The sequence below is a fragment of the Numenius arquata genome, chromosome 11, assembly GCF_964106895.1.
Source record: "Numenius arquata chromosome 11, bNumArq3.hap1.1, whole genome shotgun sequence".
NCBI lineage: Eukaryota > Metazoa > Chordata > Aves > Charadriiformes > Scolopacidae > Numenius > Numenius arquata.
This window is the reverse complement of record NC_133586.1, coordinates 3,365,656-3,384,778: the sequence shown is the minus strand read 5'-3', so window position 1 is coordinate 3,384,778 and position 19,123 is coordinate 3,365,656. Positions and strand designations below refer to the sequence as shown.

Sequence of the window (19,123 nt, the reverse complement as noted above, 5' to 3'; positions counted from 1 at the left end):
CGCGGCGGCGAGGTCGCTTATATAGCCCGGCGTGTAGCTTAGGGGATGGCAGCGAGCCACCGGCCGCCGAGCAAAAACAGATCGGACGAGCGAGGAAACCGCAGGCTGCATAATCCCCTAACAAGGTGATGGTAAACACAAACCCTCGGCGAAACGGCAGCCGCCGGGGCTGGCGGTGATGCCATGGCGTGGCAAGGGCTACCGGTGGCAGGGCAGGGCACGGTGTGGGTACCATGTCCCGGTGTGAGCAGCACTTCCCAGCACAGCACCGTCGCTGTTAGGGGTTCACCCTGGGTCCAGATCCAAACTAGGTGCTGCTGAGTGTTGCAGGTGGAGATACAGAGTACGTGCACGCAGTGCAATGAGTTTTGGGGATGTTTTTTAGCTCTTGCCCGGTCTGGGACAAACACGGTGCCCACCCAGCGCTGCCTGTGGGGTTCCCATATTTCGCAGGCGTGGGGCTCAGCTCGGCTGGGCACCGTCCCCGTGCTGCCTGCGCTCCCTGCTCCCTTCTGCCCTCACGCTGGCTCTGGCAGGGGTCAAATGAGGATGCTGCAGGGATGCGAGGACATGGGACAGAGCTGGATGTGTGCTTTGGACACCCAGGGTAGCGCAGAGCTGCTGAGGCAGGGCATGTCTTGCAAATAAACGTGACTGCATCTCGCTTGAGCCATGGGGAGGTCTAGTAAAGGCTCCTAAAGAGAGATCCCTTCCTGCCCCAGGCTGGCTTCAAACCCCTCCAGGTCCTTCCTCCCTCTGCAGCCACGTTATTCCCATGTGGCTCATGGAAGTTGATCCTGGCTCGGAGCTCCTGGGTGTTGCACGAAGCGGGCAGCCATGTGCAAGTGAGTTCCACTCGCTCCTGCACCGTGGGGCAGGAGCCATCCTGGAGGGATGGGATGGGATGGGATCAGCAAGCGGGATGTGCCGGCGGTGTCCTGGGCTGCCTCTTAGTAATCCTTGCCGGCCCCACTGCCAGAGGGAGCGGTGCAAGAGGAACATCGATCAAGGTGTCACATAAAAAATACTTGGCGGTGGCCTGCACCGGCTCCTGTTGGTGTTTACTACTACGGAAAAGGAAAAAACACCTGAGATGTGCCAAAAAAATGGCAGAATATTTATCCGGTGGGCAAGGAGCACCTGGTGCGCCAGGGCCCCCTGACCTGCAAGATAAACACGGAGCTCGGCTGTGTTTCCCTGCTGTGATGAGGACAAGATGTGGGGAAGGTGCTGAGACCAAGAGCAAGGAATTAATCTTCCCCGGATGGCATCTACCTCCCACCACGGCTGTCCCATCCCTGACACAGCACTGATGCCTCAGCAGACGGCCCCCGTCCTGCCAGCTGGATGCCACGTGCTGGTATCGATATCCACCAGTCACGCTGCAGGGTATGGAAATGTGTTTTTCTGCAGAAGGCAAAAGATGTTTTTCTTTATGTTATGGAAACCAAGCGTTAGCACTAGCCCAGTGCAGCCGCAGGTGTTTCTGCATGGGATTTTTGCAGCCTCCTGAGCATAGGTGTCTCCTCCCCAGCGTGGTTTCTGCGAGGCCAGCTCAGGAGACGCATGTGTGGCTTCGGGAGTGGGTTTGGGACATGTGAGTTCATGCAAAAACCAAACCTCTAGAACAGTCTGGTTGCGCAATCTCGCTTGGCTTGGCCATCCCTCGCTGCAGCTCCGGCGTGTGGCTGACGTTGGATGGAGCAGCACGAGCAGTGTCCCAGATGTTTCCAACGCTGAGCACCACCGGCTGCACTGCGGCTCCGGAAGATGCTCGGCTGCTTTCCATCCACCCGAGGTGGACGATGCCCCAAACTGTGGGGCAGAGGGGAAATCCCGGTGCTGCCCCATGCCCAGGGTGGTTGTTCTGCAGACCTGTAGCACCCTTGCCTGGTGGGAAAGGATGCAACCCAGACCAAACTGCTCTTATCTCTCTGGCTGTGGGTTCAGGTGTCCAAGGCTGGTGTTTCCCAACCAAAGCATCAGTGCAGCAGAGCCACAGCCCCACAGCCCCATTCACCTCCCAGATTAACCCCCAGGGGCCCTGCCTGGCTCTCATGGGATTTTCCCATGATTTTGTCACCGATGTGTAATTACATGGCCATAATATATTTATGCAAATGCTGCCATGCTTAATGCTCCCCCCCATGCCAGTGCCAAGGATGGGGCAGTGTAAGAGGACTGTGATAGCTGACGGTGCAAGAGCATTTCCCTCTCCACACTCCTCCATGGTTGTCTCCATCGCTCTTCTCGTGTCCCTCTAATAAATGCAAGGGAAAACAGGCTACCGATCCTCATCCCTGCTATTCGTACCTCCCACCCTTTCCAGCACGGCATCAGCAGAGTGACCATTACCAAAAGCCAACTGCACTGCACCAGGAGAGGGATGTGGATGGTGGGTCTGCTCTTAGGGCTGTGTGTGGGATTTACAGGCTGTGGGGTCGGTGAAATGCTCTGTGGGGCCCATGAAATACTCTGTGGGATCCATGAAATGCCCTTTGGGGCCAACACTGTGCTCAGCTCCCCGCCAGCTGCCCCAGTCCTCCCTCCCCGCACCCTCTTCGCTCAACCGAAGGGAGCTGACGGTTATTTTCCCCTGCTGTGTGTTTCTGGTCTCTCTCCTGTTTACGGAGATGGGAGTTAAAATAACTGATTGATGACTTTGTTCCATCCCAAACACTTTGGGGAAGTTTGCTTGGTTTCGGAGGGCGAGCTAGGAGCTGGGATTTCATTAAGCACTTGGCTCCCGGCTCTTCCCCAGCCATGCTCCAGGGGTGGCTAATGTTGTTTTTTAAATCCTGTTTTGCTATCCCAGGAGCCGGACTGGCGATTTCCATGGTTTGCAGGAGAACTTGGAGATGTGGCGGGTCCCCAGGGTTCACTCTGAGCTCTGAACCACCAGCAAACCTTGCGGCCACCGCAATATTGTTTCACTTAAGCCCTCCTCCACCGCTTCATCAGCACAAAATCACACTCCAGCTGCCTAAAAGCTTTGGAAAAGAGCCCAAAAAATGAACTACTGGAGTTTGTTTTGATTGTGTGGACGAGGATTTACAGGCTGTGGCTGGGAGAAAAGGAGCGAGCGGACCTTTTCCCCCCGGAAAGATTTGCTTAGGAGCTAAAGCCTCCACCACGGCTCAGCTCCACGTACATCATTTATGAAAAAGATGCAAAAAGCACCACAGAGGGGGGCACACCGTGAAAGCCAGGAGCCAGGGAAAGACTGAGTTTAGCTCTGGAGTTTGGGAAGGCTTTCTGGAGGGGTGAAAGGGGGAGGCAAGCGGCTGTGACCATGCTCCTTGTGGGGTGTGGCCACGGGGTGAGCCCCCAGATGCCTGCTGGCACAGGCACAACAGGATTGAACCCCCTGGCATGTAAAACCGGGGGTGTCCCCTGCTCTGTCATCCCATCTGTTGAGGAAAAGGGCTTTTCCTAGGGCTTTTGCCGGGCACAGCTGTTATCTGAGTGCCCAGGGACTGTTAACTGCATCCCTGCTGCACGCATGCAGCCCTGCCTCCAGACCCACATGCCCTGAAGAGGGGTTTGCTGGTCACTGCGATATCCTGGACTGCTGGAGGGTCCCGCTGGCATTTCCCTCCTGGATGCCATGTCCATCACTACCATCTCCCCTTCCCCATAACAGCTCAGAAGAGCAGAGACGGGAGATGCTATGAGAGTACCAGAAGTGTGTCAACAGTGAATCCCTTTTTAATTATATTGCTGAGCTGGGGAAATTAAAATAAGTATTCTGGCTCATTTAAAAACTCTCTGTGAGATGGAGAAGGCCATTATTTTTGAGCCCTCCATGAGAAATGCACATCCCAGCCTCTCCCTGCATTACCTCCAGGGTAGCATCACGGTACCGCATCAATATTTGCCAGGAACATCTGTCGGCAGATGCGGGCAAGCGGCAGGGCCTGAATTATTGCACAACCTCGGATGGATGATGGCAACGCGGCTGCAGGATGCGAACGGGCGTGATGGGAATTCGGTGAGGTCCGAGCCAGGGCAGCACCTCAACGGGGACATTTAAACCACAGAGGAAGAGCAGGAGCAGAGCTCCCAACCCACAGCCCGCCAACTGTTTGCTTTAGCTCTGGACAGGCTCTGGTGGACAAAGACCATCCTGTGTCAAAGCACATGTTGCTTTGGGCAATTAATTGCTCCTGAAGAAATCCTGAATTTATTGCTCTAATTTACGGGCATTAGCCTTGGGCTCGGACGTGCTCTGGGCAGTGCACCCATTCTGGCAGGGAGGGCAGCCTCCCACCCATGGGGTGACGGTCCCTGGCCTCATCTGTGCCTTTTCCTCCTCAATTAATTTTTGCTATAAACCATGTCAAGGTGGGCAGGTTTGCACCTGATTTACACCAGCAAAGCACTGGCCGGTTTTTCCGAAAAAAAAAATATAAAAAAATGGTAAAATCCTGCACGTTCTGCCAGCGTGCTGGGGAGGGCTTGGGTCTTCTGGCCCGCTGCGATTTGTGTCCCTCCTGCTCTGCAGAGGTTCCTGGCTGATGTGCACCGGCAGCACACAGGCTGTGCAAGCCAGACCAGAGGTCTCTGGTGTTGGCAACAAAACTGGAAGCATCAGGCTAAAAGTTGCTTTTTAGTGTGCGGATGAGCCTCTGCTTGAGCTGGGCAGAAAACGAGGAAGGGGTGGAGCTGGGTGGGTGGCAGGGACTCCTCGTTGATTTTATTTCAGGTGAATTTATTTCAGGTTAATTATAGCAACGTGGAGCTGAGCCTGGGCTGGGGTAATCAGCGCTGATTGGAGCTGATCAGCTCCAAAAGAGTTTGCCTTCATCTGTGCTGGCAGAAAAGGGCAGAGAAATGCCTCCTCTTCCCAGTGCCTGTGCTTGTGGGGGTGAGCGGAGCTGTGAAATATCTCACCACCTCCCGCATCGTGCCGAAGGTATGCTTGGAAAAGCTGGTTTCTGCTGAACTAATTCTGGTGCTGCTGGGATTCCCCTTGGGGCAGTTGTGGCTGTACCAGCTTGTGCTGGAGGGTAAACGTGCATTTACCAGCAGCTCGGGCAGAGGAGTTTGGTGGGGGCTGAGCACTGCCCAAGGGAAGGGCTGGCTGCATCCTGGTGCGAGCGCCTTGGATGGGCTGAGATGAAAACTGCCGGGAATGGGCTGGGAAGGCAGCACAGGAGATCTTCCCGAGAGAGACACAGCGCCTAAGCTCCCAGCATCGTATCAAGCTGCCTCCTAGAAATGCTTCCCTGGGAGGAGATGGGGGGAGATGTCAGCACCAATGCTCATCCCAAGGGACAACAGGGTCCCACAGTCCCAGGGTTTGGCTCGGAGCAGTTTTCTTGCAGGAGGGTAAAATCAGGGTGGGGGAGCAGAAATTATATTCCTCTGGTTCATTTAATTTGGCTTTAATGGCATCTCTCCCCATTAAGCCACTGATTCTTTCCTAAAAGTGGTCATGTCCCCACATAAAGCTCACCCAAGGGTGTTTTTAAGCCTTGAAAACTGCTTGGAGATATGAAACACAGGGGAAAGAGGTGCCGGGGGAGGTTTTCCTGGCTTCTCCCTCCTGCAGTCCCTGGGTAGCGCTGCCAAGGGTCCTGCAGGGCTTTCAGCTCTCCGCACATCTCACGTCTCCCCCAGCGAAAGGAAGGAAGCCAGCCCTCAGGTCTAGCCCACATTTGGGAAGGAGCATCCAAAAGGAGCACTGAAACATGGCCTTGGGGCACACAATCCGATTTGGAAGCACAGAGAGAGGAGGATATTTGATCACAGAATCACAGAATCTTCTAGGTTGGAAGGGACCTTCAAGATCATCTTGTCCAACCATCAACCTAACTGACAAAAATAAACACCCACAAAACAACAAAATGCAACACCATCACTAAACCATGTCTCCCGGCACCACGTCAACCTGTCTTTTGAACACTTCCAGGGATGGTGCCTCAACCACCTCCCTGGGCAGCCCATTCCAATGTCTGATAACCCTTTCAGTGAAAAAATTTTTCCTAATATCCAGCCTGAACCTCCCCTGGTGCAACTTCAGGCCGTTTCCTCTTGTCCTGTCGTCTGTGACTTGGGAGAAGAGACCGACCCCCCCCGGCTACCCCCTCCTTTCAGGGAGTTGTAGAGAGCAAGAAGGTCTCCCCTCAGCCTCCTTTTCTCCAGGCTGAATAACCCTAGTTCCCTCAGCCGCTCCTCATAAGACTTGTGCTCCAGACCCCTCACCAGCCTTGTTGCTCTTCTCTGGACCCGCTCCAGCACCTCGATGTCTTTTTTGTGGTGAGGGGCCCAAAACTGGACACAGCACTCAAGGTGGGGCCTCACCAGTGCCCAGTACAGGGGGACGATCACCTCCCGAGTCCTACTCGCCACACTGTTCCTGATACAGGCCAGGATGCTGTTGGCCTTCTTGGCCACCTGGGCACTCTGCTGGCTCATGTTCAGCCGGCTGTCCACCAACACCCCCAGGTCCTTTTCTGCCAGGCAGCTCCAGCCACTCTGCCCCAAGCCTGTAGCGCTGCCTGGGGTTGTTGTGACCCAAGTGGAGGACCCAGCACTTCTTCTTGTTGAACCTTGTTGAATTTGATGTTTGGAGAAACGCAATGGGCAGGTCCCACAGGGAGTAAAAAAAAAAAAAAAAAAGCAGAGGATAAAAGAGGGCACGAAAGGCAAAGACAAGGAGAACAACTAAAACCCATCCAAAAATAAGGGCAAAATTCTTCACTTCCATGGATTAGTCACAATGAAAACATCGGGATTTCATAATTTCTTCCAGTTTAAGAAAAATACCCAGTTAGGGCGGTGAAAGCCCTGGCTGGGTCAGTGCATGTTGGAGCTGAAGGGGGCCCATGGTCCCTCCATAGACCCCGTGAGTGATTTTCCTGGTTTACTGGGAACAGGAGCATCAGGGGACAGGGATGCTGAGTGAGACTTCCCAAGTAAATTCCCCAGGCTGGGGTTTCCAGCCTGGGAAAGGAAGAAAAACTGCTGTGGGAAAGATGCACCATGGGTAGAGCAGCGATGCACGCATCCAGATTTTATCACTTGATGGTGAGCGGATGGGGCTTGGCACCGAAGCCCACCATGTTTTCTTGACCTTGACCTCAGGGTTTGGTCTAGGGTAATAAATTCAGCCTTCTCTCTTGTCTAGTTTAGAGATAGGGAAAGGGAATTTTGCTCTGGTGCAGCCATTCTGGTGAAAGATAGAGGAAAGATCCCAAGAGCTGCTGCTCCATGTGGGAAGATGTAAATTTGGGGAACCTCTGGGAGTGGATGGTCTGGACATTTGGTCTCCCCTGCCAGTGGGGTCCTTGTCCTTTTACCCATCCTGGCTGGGTCTGTGACTTGGAGATCCAGCATGATGTGCTGAGCTCAGCAACACCAGGAGCATCAGTCAAGGTATTAAAAGATGAGAAATGCATCAGGTTTGAGCACTGAGTGCACGTTTTCTCAGCAACACTGTCTGATGGCACAATAACCCCTGGAGAAGGGCTTTTACCAGCAAGGGCTCCAGCAAGGCTCCGATATACAAAGCCAAATCAGAAACAGAGCGTTATTTCATCAAGAAAAAATACAAAGACACAGTTTGCCAAAATATTGAGCCCGGTGGGCAGGAGAGTTCCCTCCCTTTACTTTAAACAAGGACTTTTAGGAGGAGGATGAGATGACCCAGATTATCCCCCACAAGGGACAGCAATTATCGTCCCTCCTGGCAGGCTCGGCCGGGTGAGCAGGCAGAATGAGATGCTGGTTTCTCCCCGGTGAGCACTGAGCTTTGGTCCTCTGCCTTTTGCTCAAAGATTTGGGGGAATTTAGGGTGATTCCCTATGATGACTGATGCCCAAGGTCAGTCTGCAGCACAGAGCTGGAGGCAGCACCGCATGGATGCTGTTTTTTAATGAGAAGGATGAAAACTGGGAGCTTCACAACCGCTTGCCTTGTGAACTTTGGGTAAGAAGAGAAGCCGTTCCAGAGGTGAGCTCATTTCTAACCCCGGGAAATGACTTCATGGACGCTGGTATTTACTCACAAAAACACCGCATGTCAGATGTCCCTGACTAGACTTTCTGTTTCGAGTCCAGTATGAGACAAAAATTTCCTTGGACGAGCTGCTCCTGAGACAATTCAAGGTTTGGAGGAGAAGAAGAACTCTGAAATCATGAGGTTTTTCTGAGCAAAGGGGAATTTTTGGACAGCCAGCCCGGCAGAAGCACCTGCCTGGGGTGATGGTGCTGGGGGTGAGAGTGCAAGCGGTGGGTGCTGCCATGGGATGGCCCTGCTCGAAGAAGAGCCATCATTACCCCCCTGTAATGCCCAGCAGCAGGAGTTCCTCTCAGAGGTGAAAAGACAAGTTTTTCCTCTCTTTTGTGAAGCCAAAGCACCGGCAGTGATTTATTAGGATAAACAGCAGCAGGCTCCCTGCCTGCATTCGCACGAGGTTAATGGAAATTATATCCCGTGCTGCTTTCCCTGCATGAGATTCCCATTTATATGGGATGTCCGATGGAAAAACACAGTGCTTGTATCCCTGCTCAAGGTCAGCTCGTACAAAAAATTGCCACCGGGGCTGTGCTACCTGGTGTGGCTTTCTGCTTTCTGTTTCCTCCAGCATCCTGGGGTGATCCATATGGATTTGGGGAGGAAAAATCCCATTTTGGGGAGCCTGGAGATGCTCTGGCTCCCTGTGACCAAGCATTGGGCTGCACCTCCAGGGATGTACCGGGGCAGCATCCCAAAAGGAGGGGATTTCGGAAAGAGCAGAGCCAGGGTGTATGGAAACAAGCCCTGCCTGCCAGCCCTGTTTCCTAATCCTGGGGACCAAAAACCTCTGATTGTTAAACCAGCGTTCAGAGATTCAGCTGAAGGCTGCTGAGCAGACAACATCCAAGCTGACCTTTGAGGAGACGAGCAAAAAAAAAAGAAAAGAAAAAAAAAATAGAAAACACAAGGGGGTTACTGTGCAAATGCCGGAGAAAAATAGTCATTTTAATAAGGGACCCCACCCTTAAAAGAAGACTTATTGCTAATGCATGCCCAGGACATTTCTGCGTGATGGCATGCTAAAAAAATCCTCTCTGAACAGGGACCAAAGGCTTTGTTGTGGCATTAGCAAGACTTACAGTTCCTAAGAAAAATCCTGTCCCTCTCTTGCATCATACAGTCGGGGATGGAGAGGACATTTCTAGACAAAAAGGCAGCCAGCCGGGAAGGAGGACAAACAGGGAATACATTCCTGACTCGCTATTTAATTGCTTTTGTGCAGGTGCAAACAGCTAAATGAAAGGAAAAATAAGGATGAGCATGTGGGGCCGAATTAATCTCGGGTTTAAGCAGGAGCCTAATGCAAGAAGGAGGTGGCTGCTGCGATAAATGGGCTTCCACCCAACTTCTTTGTGGTTTCTGTGCTTTTTTTTCCCCCTGGGGCCAGACTGGTGGACGATGCCCCTGCCAGGCACGGAGGTGATGGTGTCGGTCCCCTCCTGTGTGGCAGAGGTGGCTGGTGCTCACTGGGTGCCTGTCCCTCCGCACTGCTCGCTGGCGATGCCGGGAGTGGGCCTGCTTTTCTCTTTCCCCTTGGATGTAAAGCATTTCGGATCCATAAATTGCCCTCCATGGCTCTGAGCAGAGAGTTCCCAGCCTGGTCCCTTTCAGTGGTTAAATGCAGATGTGACAGAGGGTTTGGGGGACTCCGATGGACTGTGATGCCCCAAGGGCTGATGTGGTCCAGCGTCTGCAGCATCTCCTGGGTGTCAGGAGCTGGTCTCTCTGCCACACAATTTGACTCTTAGACCCACAAAGAGGAAAAAGTCCTCTTTTTTCTGCTGTTCCCAGGAGCACTCCTGCAAGCAGAGCAGCCTCAGAGATGGTGCAACCCCCGCTTAGACCTCAGGCATTTCCTCCCGAAAATAAGTGGGAATAAGTTTAACAACGGAAAATCTTCTATCCCAGAAAATGAACCTTTTCCTCTCAGGGAACAAGGCAGAGACACTGCCGTCAGCCTGGGACCTGTGGTCACCCTGTACACCGTGTACTTCTTAATTTAATAGACCGTGAGATGTGAAGGTCTGTTTGCATGTAATTAAAGTCCCCGTGATGCCCCGGGGAGCATGTTTGCCAGTGCTGACCCCATCAGGACTTGGGGCTGGCCCTCAGTCATCCCCACAGCTCTTCTGCTTGTGCTGTCCTCGGTTTCCCTCCCTATTTTTTAAGCCTTTGTGAGCTCTTTGTCCCCCCAAGGGTTTCACGCTGCACATCGAGCTCTCACTGCATTATGCTGAAAGAAATGCAAAAAGAATAAGGTGGGAACTCATAGAGTGCAGGAAAAAAATGTGGATTCATTAAAATGGCAAAATGACCCAAGTTTCTCCTTATTAATTACCTCCTTACAGCATTTTCAGTCCAGGCACGTACCTGTGTTCATCTGTGATGCTCCCATGGACCTGAGTGGTCCAGGAGCATCGCTGGGGTGTGTGTGTGTGTCTGTGTGTGCTGCGAGTCTCCCGGTTGTCTGAGCAACGGGATGCTCATCACTAACTCCAGGGATAATTAACTCATTTTCCTGTATTTATAGAAAACTGATGCAGGGACTGTTGGCACTTCTCCCTGATGGGGCCACATTTGGCCACAACATCTTGAATTTTGGCCATTTCTTGCAATACGGCGGCTTTGTCATCATCCCTGCCGCCTGCTCATTAAGCCTGAAGTCGGGCAGCTCGTTAAGCCCGCAAGGGCAGGGGTGCCCTCCTGGGGGTGAAACACCAGCAGATGCCTGAGCTGGGCTGCCCGTGAGTGCCCACCTCCGCCTGCCCCGCTCCTGCTTTGCCAGTGCAGGGGATGTTCGCATCAGCATTACCATCTCCAGATTCCTCCATACGCCTGTGCTAAAAACACCGTAGCTCCCGGCTTGGCCGCCAGCAAAAGGGAAATTTTGCTGCTTTAAGGGGTTTCTTGCAGGGATGTGATGCAAAGACACGCTGGAGCATCCTGACTCGGCATCGCGGCGGTGGGAGACCCCTGGGGCAAAACAAGGAGCATCTTCTCCTGGCATCAGGGCATGCGTATACCAGGTATGTTCCCATCAGATGGGACAAATCCAGACCTCGACATGGGTTTCCTCTTGTTTCTCCCAGACAGCCAGCAAGCAGCTTGGTACTTTTAAACTGCTTGCTTCTTTTCGCAGCTTGCTGGTTGGGTTGGTCTTTGGGGAGGGAGGGGGGTGAAGGTGACAAAGGGGCTCGCTCTCAGAGGCGCGGGGTGCGGGCGGTGGGACTGGAGGAGGGCGGTTTGCTGCAAGGTGTTAGCACCTCCATCCCGCAGAGCTGGGGAGCCAGGTTTGATCTCTGCTGCTTGTGTTATTTGTGCAAAGGTGGGGAATGTTTTATTTTGGTACCTGCAAAGCAGAAGGTGCTTGAAACGGTAAGGGACATACCCGACCTGCGGCTGGGGCTGTTGACGGTGTCCCCGAGAGCTGGAAGTATTTGCCCTTGAAATGTAAGTTATCCCCGAGCTGTTTGTGCTCAGGCAAAAAGGGCAATTAAATCAGGCTGTGGGGGACCACAACGCTGCTCATCACCCCCTAGGAACCCCCCATGTGGGTGTTTTTCTACCTTCACCTCCTCCTCCTGCTTCGCCTCCCAAAGGCAAAGGGACAGAGGTGTTGGGCTGGTGCTACCCAGGTCCTGGAATGATCCAGGCTCCTAAATGCCACCACGATCCTCTCCTGAGAGCTGCTGTCTGTCCCCGGACAGCGTGGGATCCCCCTTCTCCCCTCCTGGCCGCCCCCAGGTTTTTCCACCCACGGCTGTGGATCCGGTGCTGGAGATGGTGGTGGACCATTAAGGTTTAACACACTAATGGAAAGTGCCATGGGGTTTCCAAAAAGCTGGGCCCTGTTTGCAAAGCCCCTTTGGAAGGTCAAGTCCCTGAACTGAGCACGGCTGCCCCAGCACAGGCTCAGCCAGCTCCGGTGTGACTCATTCCCGACCAGGGGCACTGGCGGGCAGTGGCTTGTCCCGTGGTCCTGGCCACCGCTCCCGCTTCCCAGATGCTCAACTGCCTTGCAAAGAGCTAAAAATATATGTCTGTGTGAGCGATCGCTATAGCTACGGCAGGGGTTAGCCAAAGAGGGCAGCCGGGCAGTGTCACTGTGACCGGGAGGTGCGGTGGCTCGGCAAAACAGGCAACACAGAGGGGACAGGCAGGGACAGGCCAGGACTGGCAGGTTGCTGTTGGTGCCTCCAGTGCAGATCCCACCACATCCCCATTTCTCCTTCTGTTGAAGCTGCAGCACACTACCCAGCCCCTAAGAGGGGGTTCACTTTGCTGCTTGTGTTTCGGCAGGGGATGAGTGACGAGCAGCTCCCCGCATCTCCCCACCGCCCCGCTGTGGAGGGGGATGCCAACGTCTCGGCCTCTGGCTGCCCTGAGCACTGGGTCGAGCCCCGGTTCACGCAAGCGGCGAGGGTCCGTGTGATCATCACAGCCATCTTCTTCTTGCTGGCAGCGGGCAGCAACGCGGTGGTGCTCGGCAGCCTGCTGAGGAAGAGGAGGAAATCCCACGTGCGGCCGCTGATCCTCAGCCTGGCGCTGGCCGACCTGCTGGTGACGGTGGCGGTGATGCCCCTCGACGCGGTGTGGAACGTGACGGTGCAGTGGTATGGAGGGGACATCTCCTGCAAGCTCCTCAACTTCCTCAAGCTCTTCGCCATGTACGCGGCCGCCCTGGTGCTGGTGGTCATCAGCCTGGACCGGCACGCGGCTGTCCTCCATCCCTTCTCCCGTGCTCGCCGCCGCAATGGGCTGCTGCTCCGTGCCGCCTGGGCCAGTAGCGTGCTCCTGGCTTCACCCCAGGTAGGACTCAGTGGCCTCCCCATGTGGTTTGCCCAGGCCGGGGTGGTTTTGGAGAAGGGCTTCCCCATCCCAGCAGCGCTGACAAGTCCATCTCAATCCATAAACTCCACCACCATCGCGTTGGCTTTGCTGCGTTGGGTACTCAGCGCTGCTTTGCACCTTCCTTATAGCACCCGCTCATTGCTACACCATCAGGGTGTTATGTTGAGGGCTGGGAAAAAACGGTGTCTGCTATTTTTTATTCTTCATGAGCGTGGTTATGTTCTCCTAAAAATGCATCACTGCACCACTGAAAAACATGTTGGAGCAGACCAAGAGGAACCTGAGCAGTTCCTCACCAAAACAACATTCAGCATAGCCAGAAAATGGGATTTCACAGCCATCAGATCCCTTCCATCCTGGCCATAGCCATGAGTTAGGTGCCCAGAGCCCCTCTCCCAGTCTAAAAGTGGCAGGGAGGTGCTCTCCATGCACAGCCAGGAGCATCTGCAGGACGTGGTGCCCTGTTCCAAAGCCTCCTTGAGTTATTATTTGGTTGTCCATTTCAGCTTTTCCTTTTCCACCTGCACACGATCCCAGGAGGGAACTTCACCCAGTGCGTTACTCACGGGAGCTTCCGAGCGCACTGGGAGGAAACTCTCTACAACATGTTCACCTTCACCACCCTCTACATCACCCCCCTGAGCGTCATGATTGTTTGCTACATCCGGATCATTTGGGAGATCAGTAAGCAGCTAAAGATCAACAAAGGTAAGCAGGTCCCAGCCCTTTAGTGTCCACCATGACTCTATGACCGAACCTGCTCCAGTCTGGAGGGTTGTGGGGTCTGTCCCAACACCCTTTGAAGGGTAACCTAACTAAGAGGCTTTATGCAAACTTCTTGACCCCCCCCTCCTTGCTGTCTTCTGCTTCCTGTGGGCCATGGACCAGATCATGAGCAGGTCTCTCCTCTCTGGCAGAAGCACAGCCATGGATGGTTATGTTCTCCTGGTTTTCTCCCATCTCCAGCTATCCTTTTGGCTCTCCCTGGCAGGTTTGATAAGAAATCAAAACGACCACATCTCCAAGGCACGCATGAAGACTCTCAAGATGACCATAGTGATTGTTGCCACATTCATCATCTGCTGGACCCCATACTACCTGCTGGGCTTATGGTACTGGTTCCAGCCAGCCATGATCCGGAAGATGCCGGAGTATGTCAACCACAGCTTCTTTCTCTTTGGCTTGCTGCACACCTGCACTGACCCTGTCATTTATGGACTGTATACCCCCTCCTTTCGGGAGGATGTGCAGTTGTGTCTCAGGGGCATTGAAACAGCCATTACCAGGCATGAGAGACACAAACCCATCTCAGTCTCGGAGAAGAACATCAAGGATGGTGCTGTAACTGGTGGGGTGGCATCAGGGGGCTCCAATGGGACAACTGTCAACACGGTCTGCTGAAGAGATGTACCCACAAGGAGATGGGAGGAACAGCTTTGGGGGTGCTTTGTCCCATAGGATCATTCTGGAGACTGTCATAAGGAGGTTTGCCACCCAGCTTTGGTGGGTGAGGGTCTCTGGCCAGAAACTGGGAATGTGTCTCCTGCCTGTACTCAGGGTGAAAAACATTTGGGGGTATTTGTGATCATTCTTCAATATTCTGGCAGCCCCACGACAGCTAGAAAACCACCCCTTTTGCACCCTATGCATGCCTTAGCCCTGATTCTGGGATCAAGCATCTACCACCCTTCCAGCATTGACCCCTGGGAGGAGACGTGTCTCCCAGTGTGGCCAATCTGTAAGTGCCCTTTGCACTTACACTGAAGTGTGGAGCTGCACAGATGCACAGCGCTATGTGGTGTCACCCTGAGAGGCTGCAAAAGTGCCATCACAGGCTTTTACTCCATTTTCTCCACCTGCTGCAGGAAGGGCTTTCTTGAAATGTTGGCTCTCCCGGCTCAGACCCTACCTGGTTCTCCCACGGCTGTGTGCGAAGCCCTGGGAAGGATGTAAATCTTTGGGGAATGACTAATGCAGGGGCATTAATACCCCTGGGGTGCCTCCACGGCAGGGAGGGAGAAGGTGCTGTGGGGATGGAGGGGCTTGGGCAAGAGGGTATGAAGAACCACAGTGGGTTGGGTTGAGCTGGGATGGGATGGGATGGGATAGGGTTTCTTCTCCCTTTTGGATACAGCCCCTGCTGCCTTGTTCTAGAACAGATCCATACATAGCAGCTCTCTGGGACACAGGACTGACCAGGAGAGAGAGTATTTGGAGTAACCAGAAGGTGACATAGCCCAGTCCCTCTTGGCTGTCTCTGTCCCCAGCTTCTCTCCAAGGCACAAGCTGGCAGGTGTCAGACCACACACTGGGCTGTCCCCAGCCACCAGCACAGGCTGATGGAAGCAAATCACACATATTCTCCTGTTTTCCCCTCTCTCATTTATACACATTTATACACATTTTCTTTACCTTAATGGCTTAACCCAACACCAGCACCTTGTCTCTACCCCAAGCAGGGTGGGGGCAGCCACCCCACAGGTGATGCCTGGGGTGTCCCAACGAGGAAGATGATGGGAACCACCTGTGGGTGGAGGGGCCCATCAGCATCCATAGGTAGCAGGTGGGTGCTGATGGTCCTTGGCTGTGTTGGGAGGGCAAGGCAGGCTGCAGGAGGGGATCGGCTGAGCTGTGGTGAGTAAAATGGATTTTTTGCTTTTCACCAATGTGCAATAAGTTGCTTGTGAAGGTGGGTGCCTCTCCTCTGGGTGTGGGTTGAAGAGGTGGCTTTATTCAACTGTTTTGTTCCCTTCTGTGGAATTAGAAATAGTGGATTATCTCTTTGTTCGTTCTTTGCTGATTGTTATCAAATGTATTTTCTGCTTTTGAAGAGAAATTTAGTTTTGAGCCAGGTGGGGGTTTGTTTTTTGGTTTTGTGAAATCTTTGGGCAGCTCAGGAGCTCTGGACTTGGCAGGAGGCTGTTCCCTGCACATTTCTGTGGTGACTATAGTTTTGAATGAGCATCTGGATTTTATCAGGATGGAAGAGCTTTGTTTTAAAAACAATTCTTGACTTGCTGTGGTTGTGTGCTTAGGGAAGCTGTCTGCCCCCAAGAAAGCAAATCTCCTTTAGGCACTGAGGGGGCTTTCTCAACCTTGTCTCTAAGAGAGGATGGATCCCCATTGGTCAGAAAGGATCTGGACTGGTCTCCCAGTGCCTCGGCTAACAAATTATTAAAATTGGAGAGGTGGCAAGAGGTGTTTGCAGATTGGCTGAGGTTGGGCAGTGAGGATATGTGAAGCCACAATGCTCAGGGTGATGCCAAGCTGTGGACGGGTGTCGAGACCTTGCCTTTCCCCATACTAAGTATCATTTATGCTAAACATGATGCCCATGGAGAAAAAAATTCAATTAGAGCTGCAGGAGCCCAGGCTGGCTGGTGGGGATTAGTGTGAGCCCTTTAGGAAGCATCCAAACTCCAATGAGATGCGTAATCGCTGTTTGGCTTTCCTGGGCTCATTCCGCTCGAGGTTAATTACGCAATGCTAACGGGAGTGGGGCTCGAGGCTGCCAGGCTGGCTCTGCTCGGCTCGACCGATGCAAAAAAGAGTTTCTTGTAAGGTGATGGGAATGACTTACGGCAGGGGAAGCTAATTTATTCATCAGACACTCATTTGGTCTGTTTATATTACTGATGATCGCTAATGGGAGGCAGACCTTGGAGGTGTGTTGGTTTTCTGGCAAACCTCAAATAAGCAGGAAAGTGTCTTTAATCTTCTAAAACATTCTTCATCTGCTCTCTGCTGAGTGGGAGAGAACAGGTCCAGTGTAGCTCACACGCTTAAGGCCACTTGTCCTCTCTTGCACAGAGGCAGGAGAGCTCTGAGACCTTCTCTGGGGAGCATGAAGCACTTGTTTCCCTTGTGGGAGGGACCCACCACCTTTACACCCCACGGGTATGATAAGAGGGCAGAAGGAGGTTTGGCTTTAGGCAAAGATAGGACAATTGGGATGCTGGCAGGGATGTGTACCTTGGTCCTTGAGGGAAGGACAGCCAATCCCTTGGGATGTGCTGCTCCTTCTCCCCGCCTCTTGATGCTTTCCCTCCCATTGCTGGTGCTCAAGGCTGACATTTTGGGAAGCCTGGAGTGTGGGCAAGGTGCCCATAGCGACAGCTTTCACGATAGAAGGAAAATGTCACCAGAAGAAGGTGCTGCCAAGCCATGTGCCCAATGCATGCAGAAAGGGGGAGGGAGCAGGTGGGCAGCAGCTCCCCAGGGGAGATGGGGCAGCCGTTTTCCAGGCCATGGGCGATGAGGTGGACCAAAGCCCAGGCCTGGTTTGAACATCCCCGCGTGTCTGATTCTGCAACTCTCAAATCCAGTCATATTTTAGAGAGCAAAAGATTTTTGCATCGCTCATCCGGAGCCCAGAGCCTCGCTCCTCCCCACTCCGGGGATGATCCTGCTTTCTGAGCAACCTGGTCTAGTTGGATGTGTCCCTGCCCATGGCAGGGGGGTTGGAACTCGATCATCTTTAAGGTCCCTTCCAACTCCAACCATTCTATGATTCTGCGGTAGTTCCTTCTCTCCCCGCATTGCCTCAAAGTCCTGGTCTCCAATAGCACCTGCCCTTCTCAGCTGGCTCCTGAGATTTCTCCATATATATATATCTTGTACAGATAGATAAAGAAATACTTATATACGGTATCTGTTTCCCATTATGGGAGGAAAATTCTCCCACTTCCCCAAAATCTTCCTGTTCCCCCTGGGAACACTCAGCTGCCACGCTTCTTGCAATTACTGCAGGATCCGATTTATCTGACTGGGTAACAGCTCCTCAGTATTCACCGGAGTAACGCAACGACTATATTAATAAGCACAGGTAGCTCTATATTTTACAACTCCTCGACCTCGCCCTGGGTTCCCCGCTTCGGATACAGCGGTCCTTTGTTCGGGAGGAAATTCTGATTCATTCCCCATTAGCGTTTTCGTAGGGCTGTGCGTGCTCAAAGAGCCACGCAAGCGGCTCGAGAGGTTAACGGGAACCTGGGGTTAATTCCTAATACCCTGAGTTACTCCGCACAATACTCGCATTTAATTCAGCTGACTGCACCTCGCCACGTTGGGAAACACATGCTGAAACCAGCAGGGAGCACAGAAAACAAGTGTGGGAGCAGGATATTAAGTATTTTGCCGGCCCGCTAAGGTAGGATCAGAGAACCTTAAATGTATTTATTTTCCCGTTGCCTTTGAGGACGGTGTTACCTCGCCCCCCCCCAGAAGTGGGGCTGAAGAAGGGAGGAGGCTGTGCCCAGCTTCCCTGCAGGTCTGGGAATGTGTGGCACTTGCGATGGGTCCATGGGGACTCAGCCCCCACCTGTAGCCACCTCTTTGTGTGGGTCTATTCTTTTCAAAGCAGAAAAAGCCTTTTTTTTTTTTTTTTTTCCCCTTTGGTACCTGCTGATTTAATTGCAGTGCTGGACTGCACGTGTCCTCCCTGAGAGCCCCCACAAGACTTTTTCTCTCTGGGGATGTAGCCTGGAGCACCTGGTGCCGAAGATCAGCTTGGGAATGTGCTCCCTGCAGGGATGCTGTTGCCCCGCGCTCGGGAAGAGAACTCAGCTGAAGGGCTTAAAGCCAAATAAAAACCCAGACAGACGTTAGGAGACAGCGCTGAACAGCCGCTACACGTTCATTCCTTTTGCTTACTCTTCAGAAGCTTTCCTATGCAAAGAAACCCTGAGAAGGGAGCCTCAAAGCCTTCCCCGTCTGCTCCTTTCACCTGACTCGTGGATGCTCGGGTTCGTGCCTCTCCCTGTGGTGCAGACACCATCCACCCCCCCAAGCGCTGCCCATCCTCCTCTTCCAACGGGCTCTCAGGGCCCTTCTCTTCCTAAAGATGTTTCGTTTGTGGACCTACAAGCCTTCTAACAACACAACAACCCTTCAGGCAGCATCAAATACCTCTAGGTTTTCCGGCTGGCACGTTACCTACCCTAAACTGTCACAGGATGACCATGAGCCAGCAATGTGCCCCTGTGGCCAAGAAGGCCAATGGCATCCTGGGGTGCATCAGGAAGACTGTGACCAGCAGGTGGAGGGAGGTCATCCTGCCCCTCTGCTCTGCCCTGGTGAGGCCCCATCTGGAGTACTGTGTCCAGTTTTGGGCTCCCCAGTTCAAGAAGGACAGGGAACTGCTGGAGAGGGTACAGCAGAGGACTACACACATGATTAAGGGCCTGGAGGATGTCCCTTATGAGAAAAGGCTGAGGGACTTGGGTCTTTTTAGTCTGGAGAAGAGAAGACC

The 19,123-nt window shown here is 53.2% G+C and overlaps 1 protein-coding gene across 1 annotated transcript; it reads left to right on the top strand.

Annotated features, from left to right (window-relative positions):
* The first annotated feature begins 12,324 nt into the window (after nt 1-12,324).
* On the top strand, nt 12,325-14,274 carry LOC141470346 (gonadotropin-releasing hormone II receptor-like). Its single transcript, XM_074156333.1, has 3 exons — nt 12,325-12,831; nt 13,380-13,581; nt 13,865-14,274. The coding sequence occupies exons 1-3, from the start codon at nt 12,325-12,327 to the stop codon at nt 14,272-14,274; spliced, it is 1,119 nt and encodes a 372-aa protein (XP_074012434.1).
* The last annotated feature ends 4,849 nt before the right edge of the window (nt 14,275-19,123 follow it).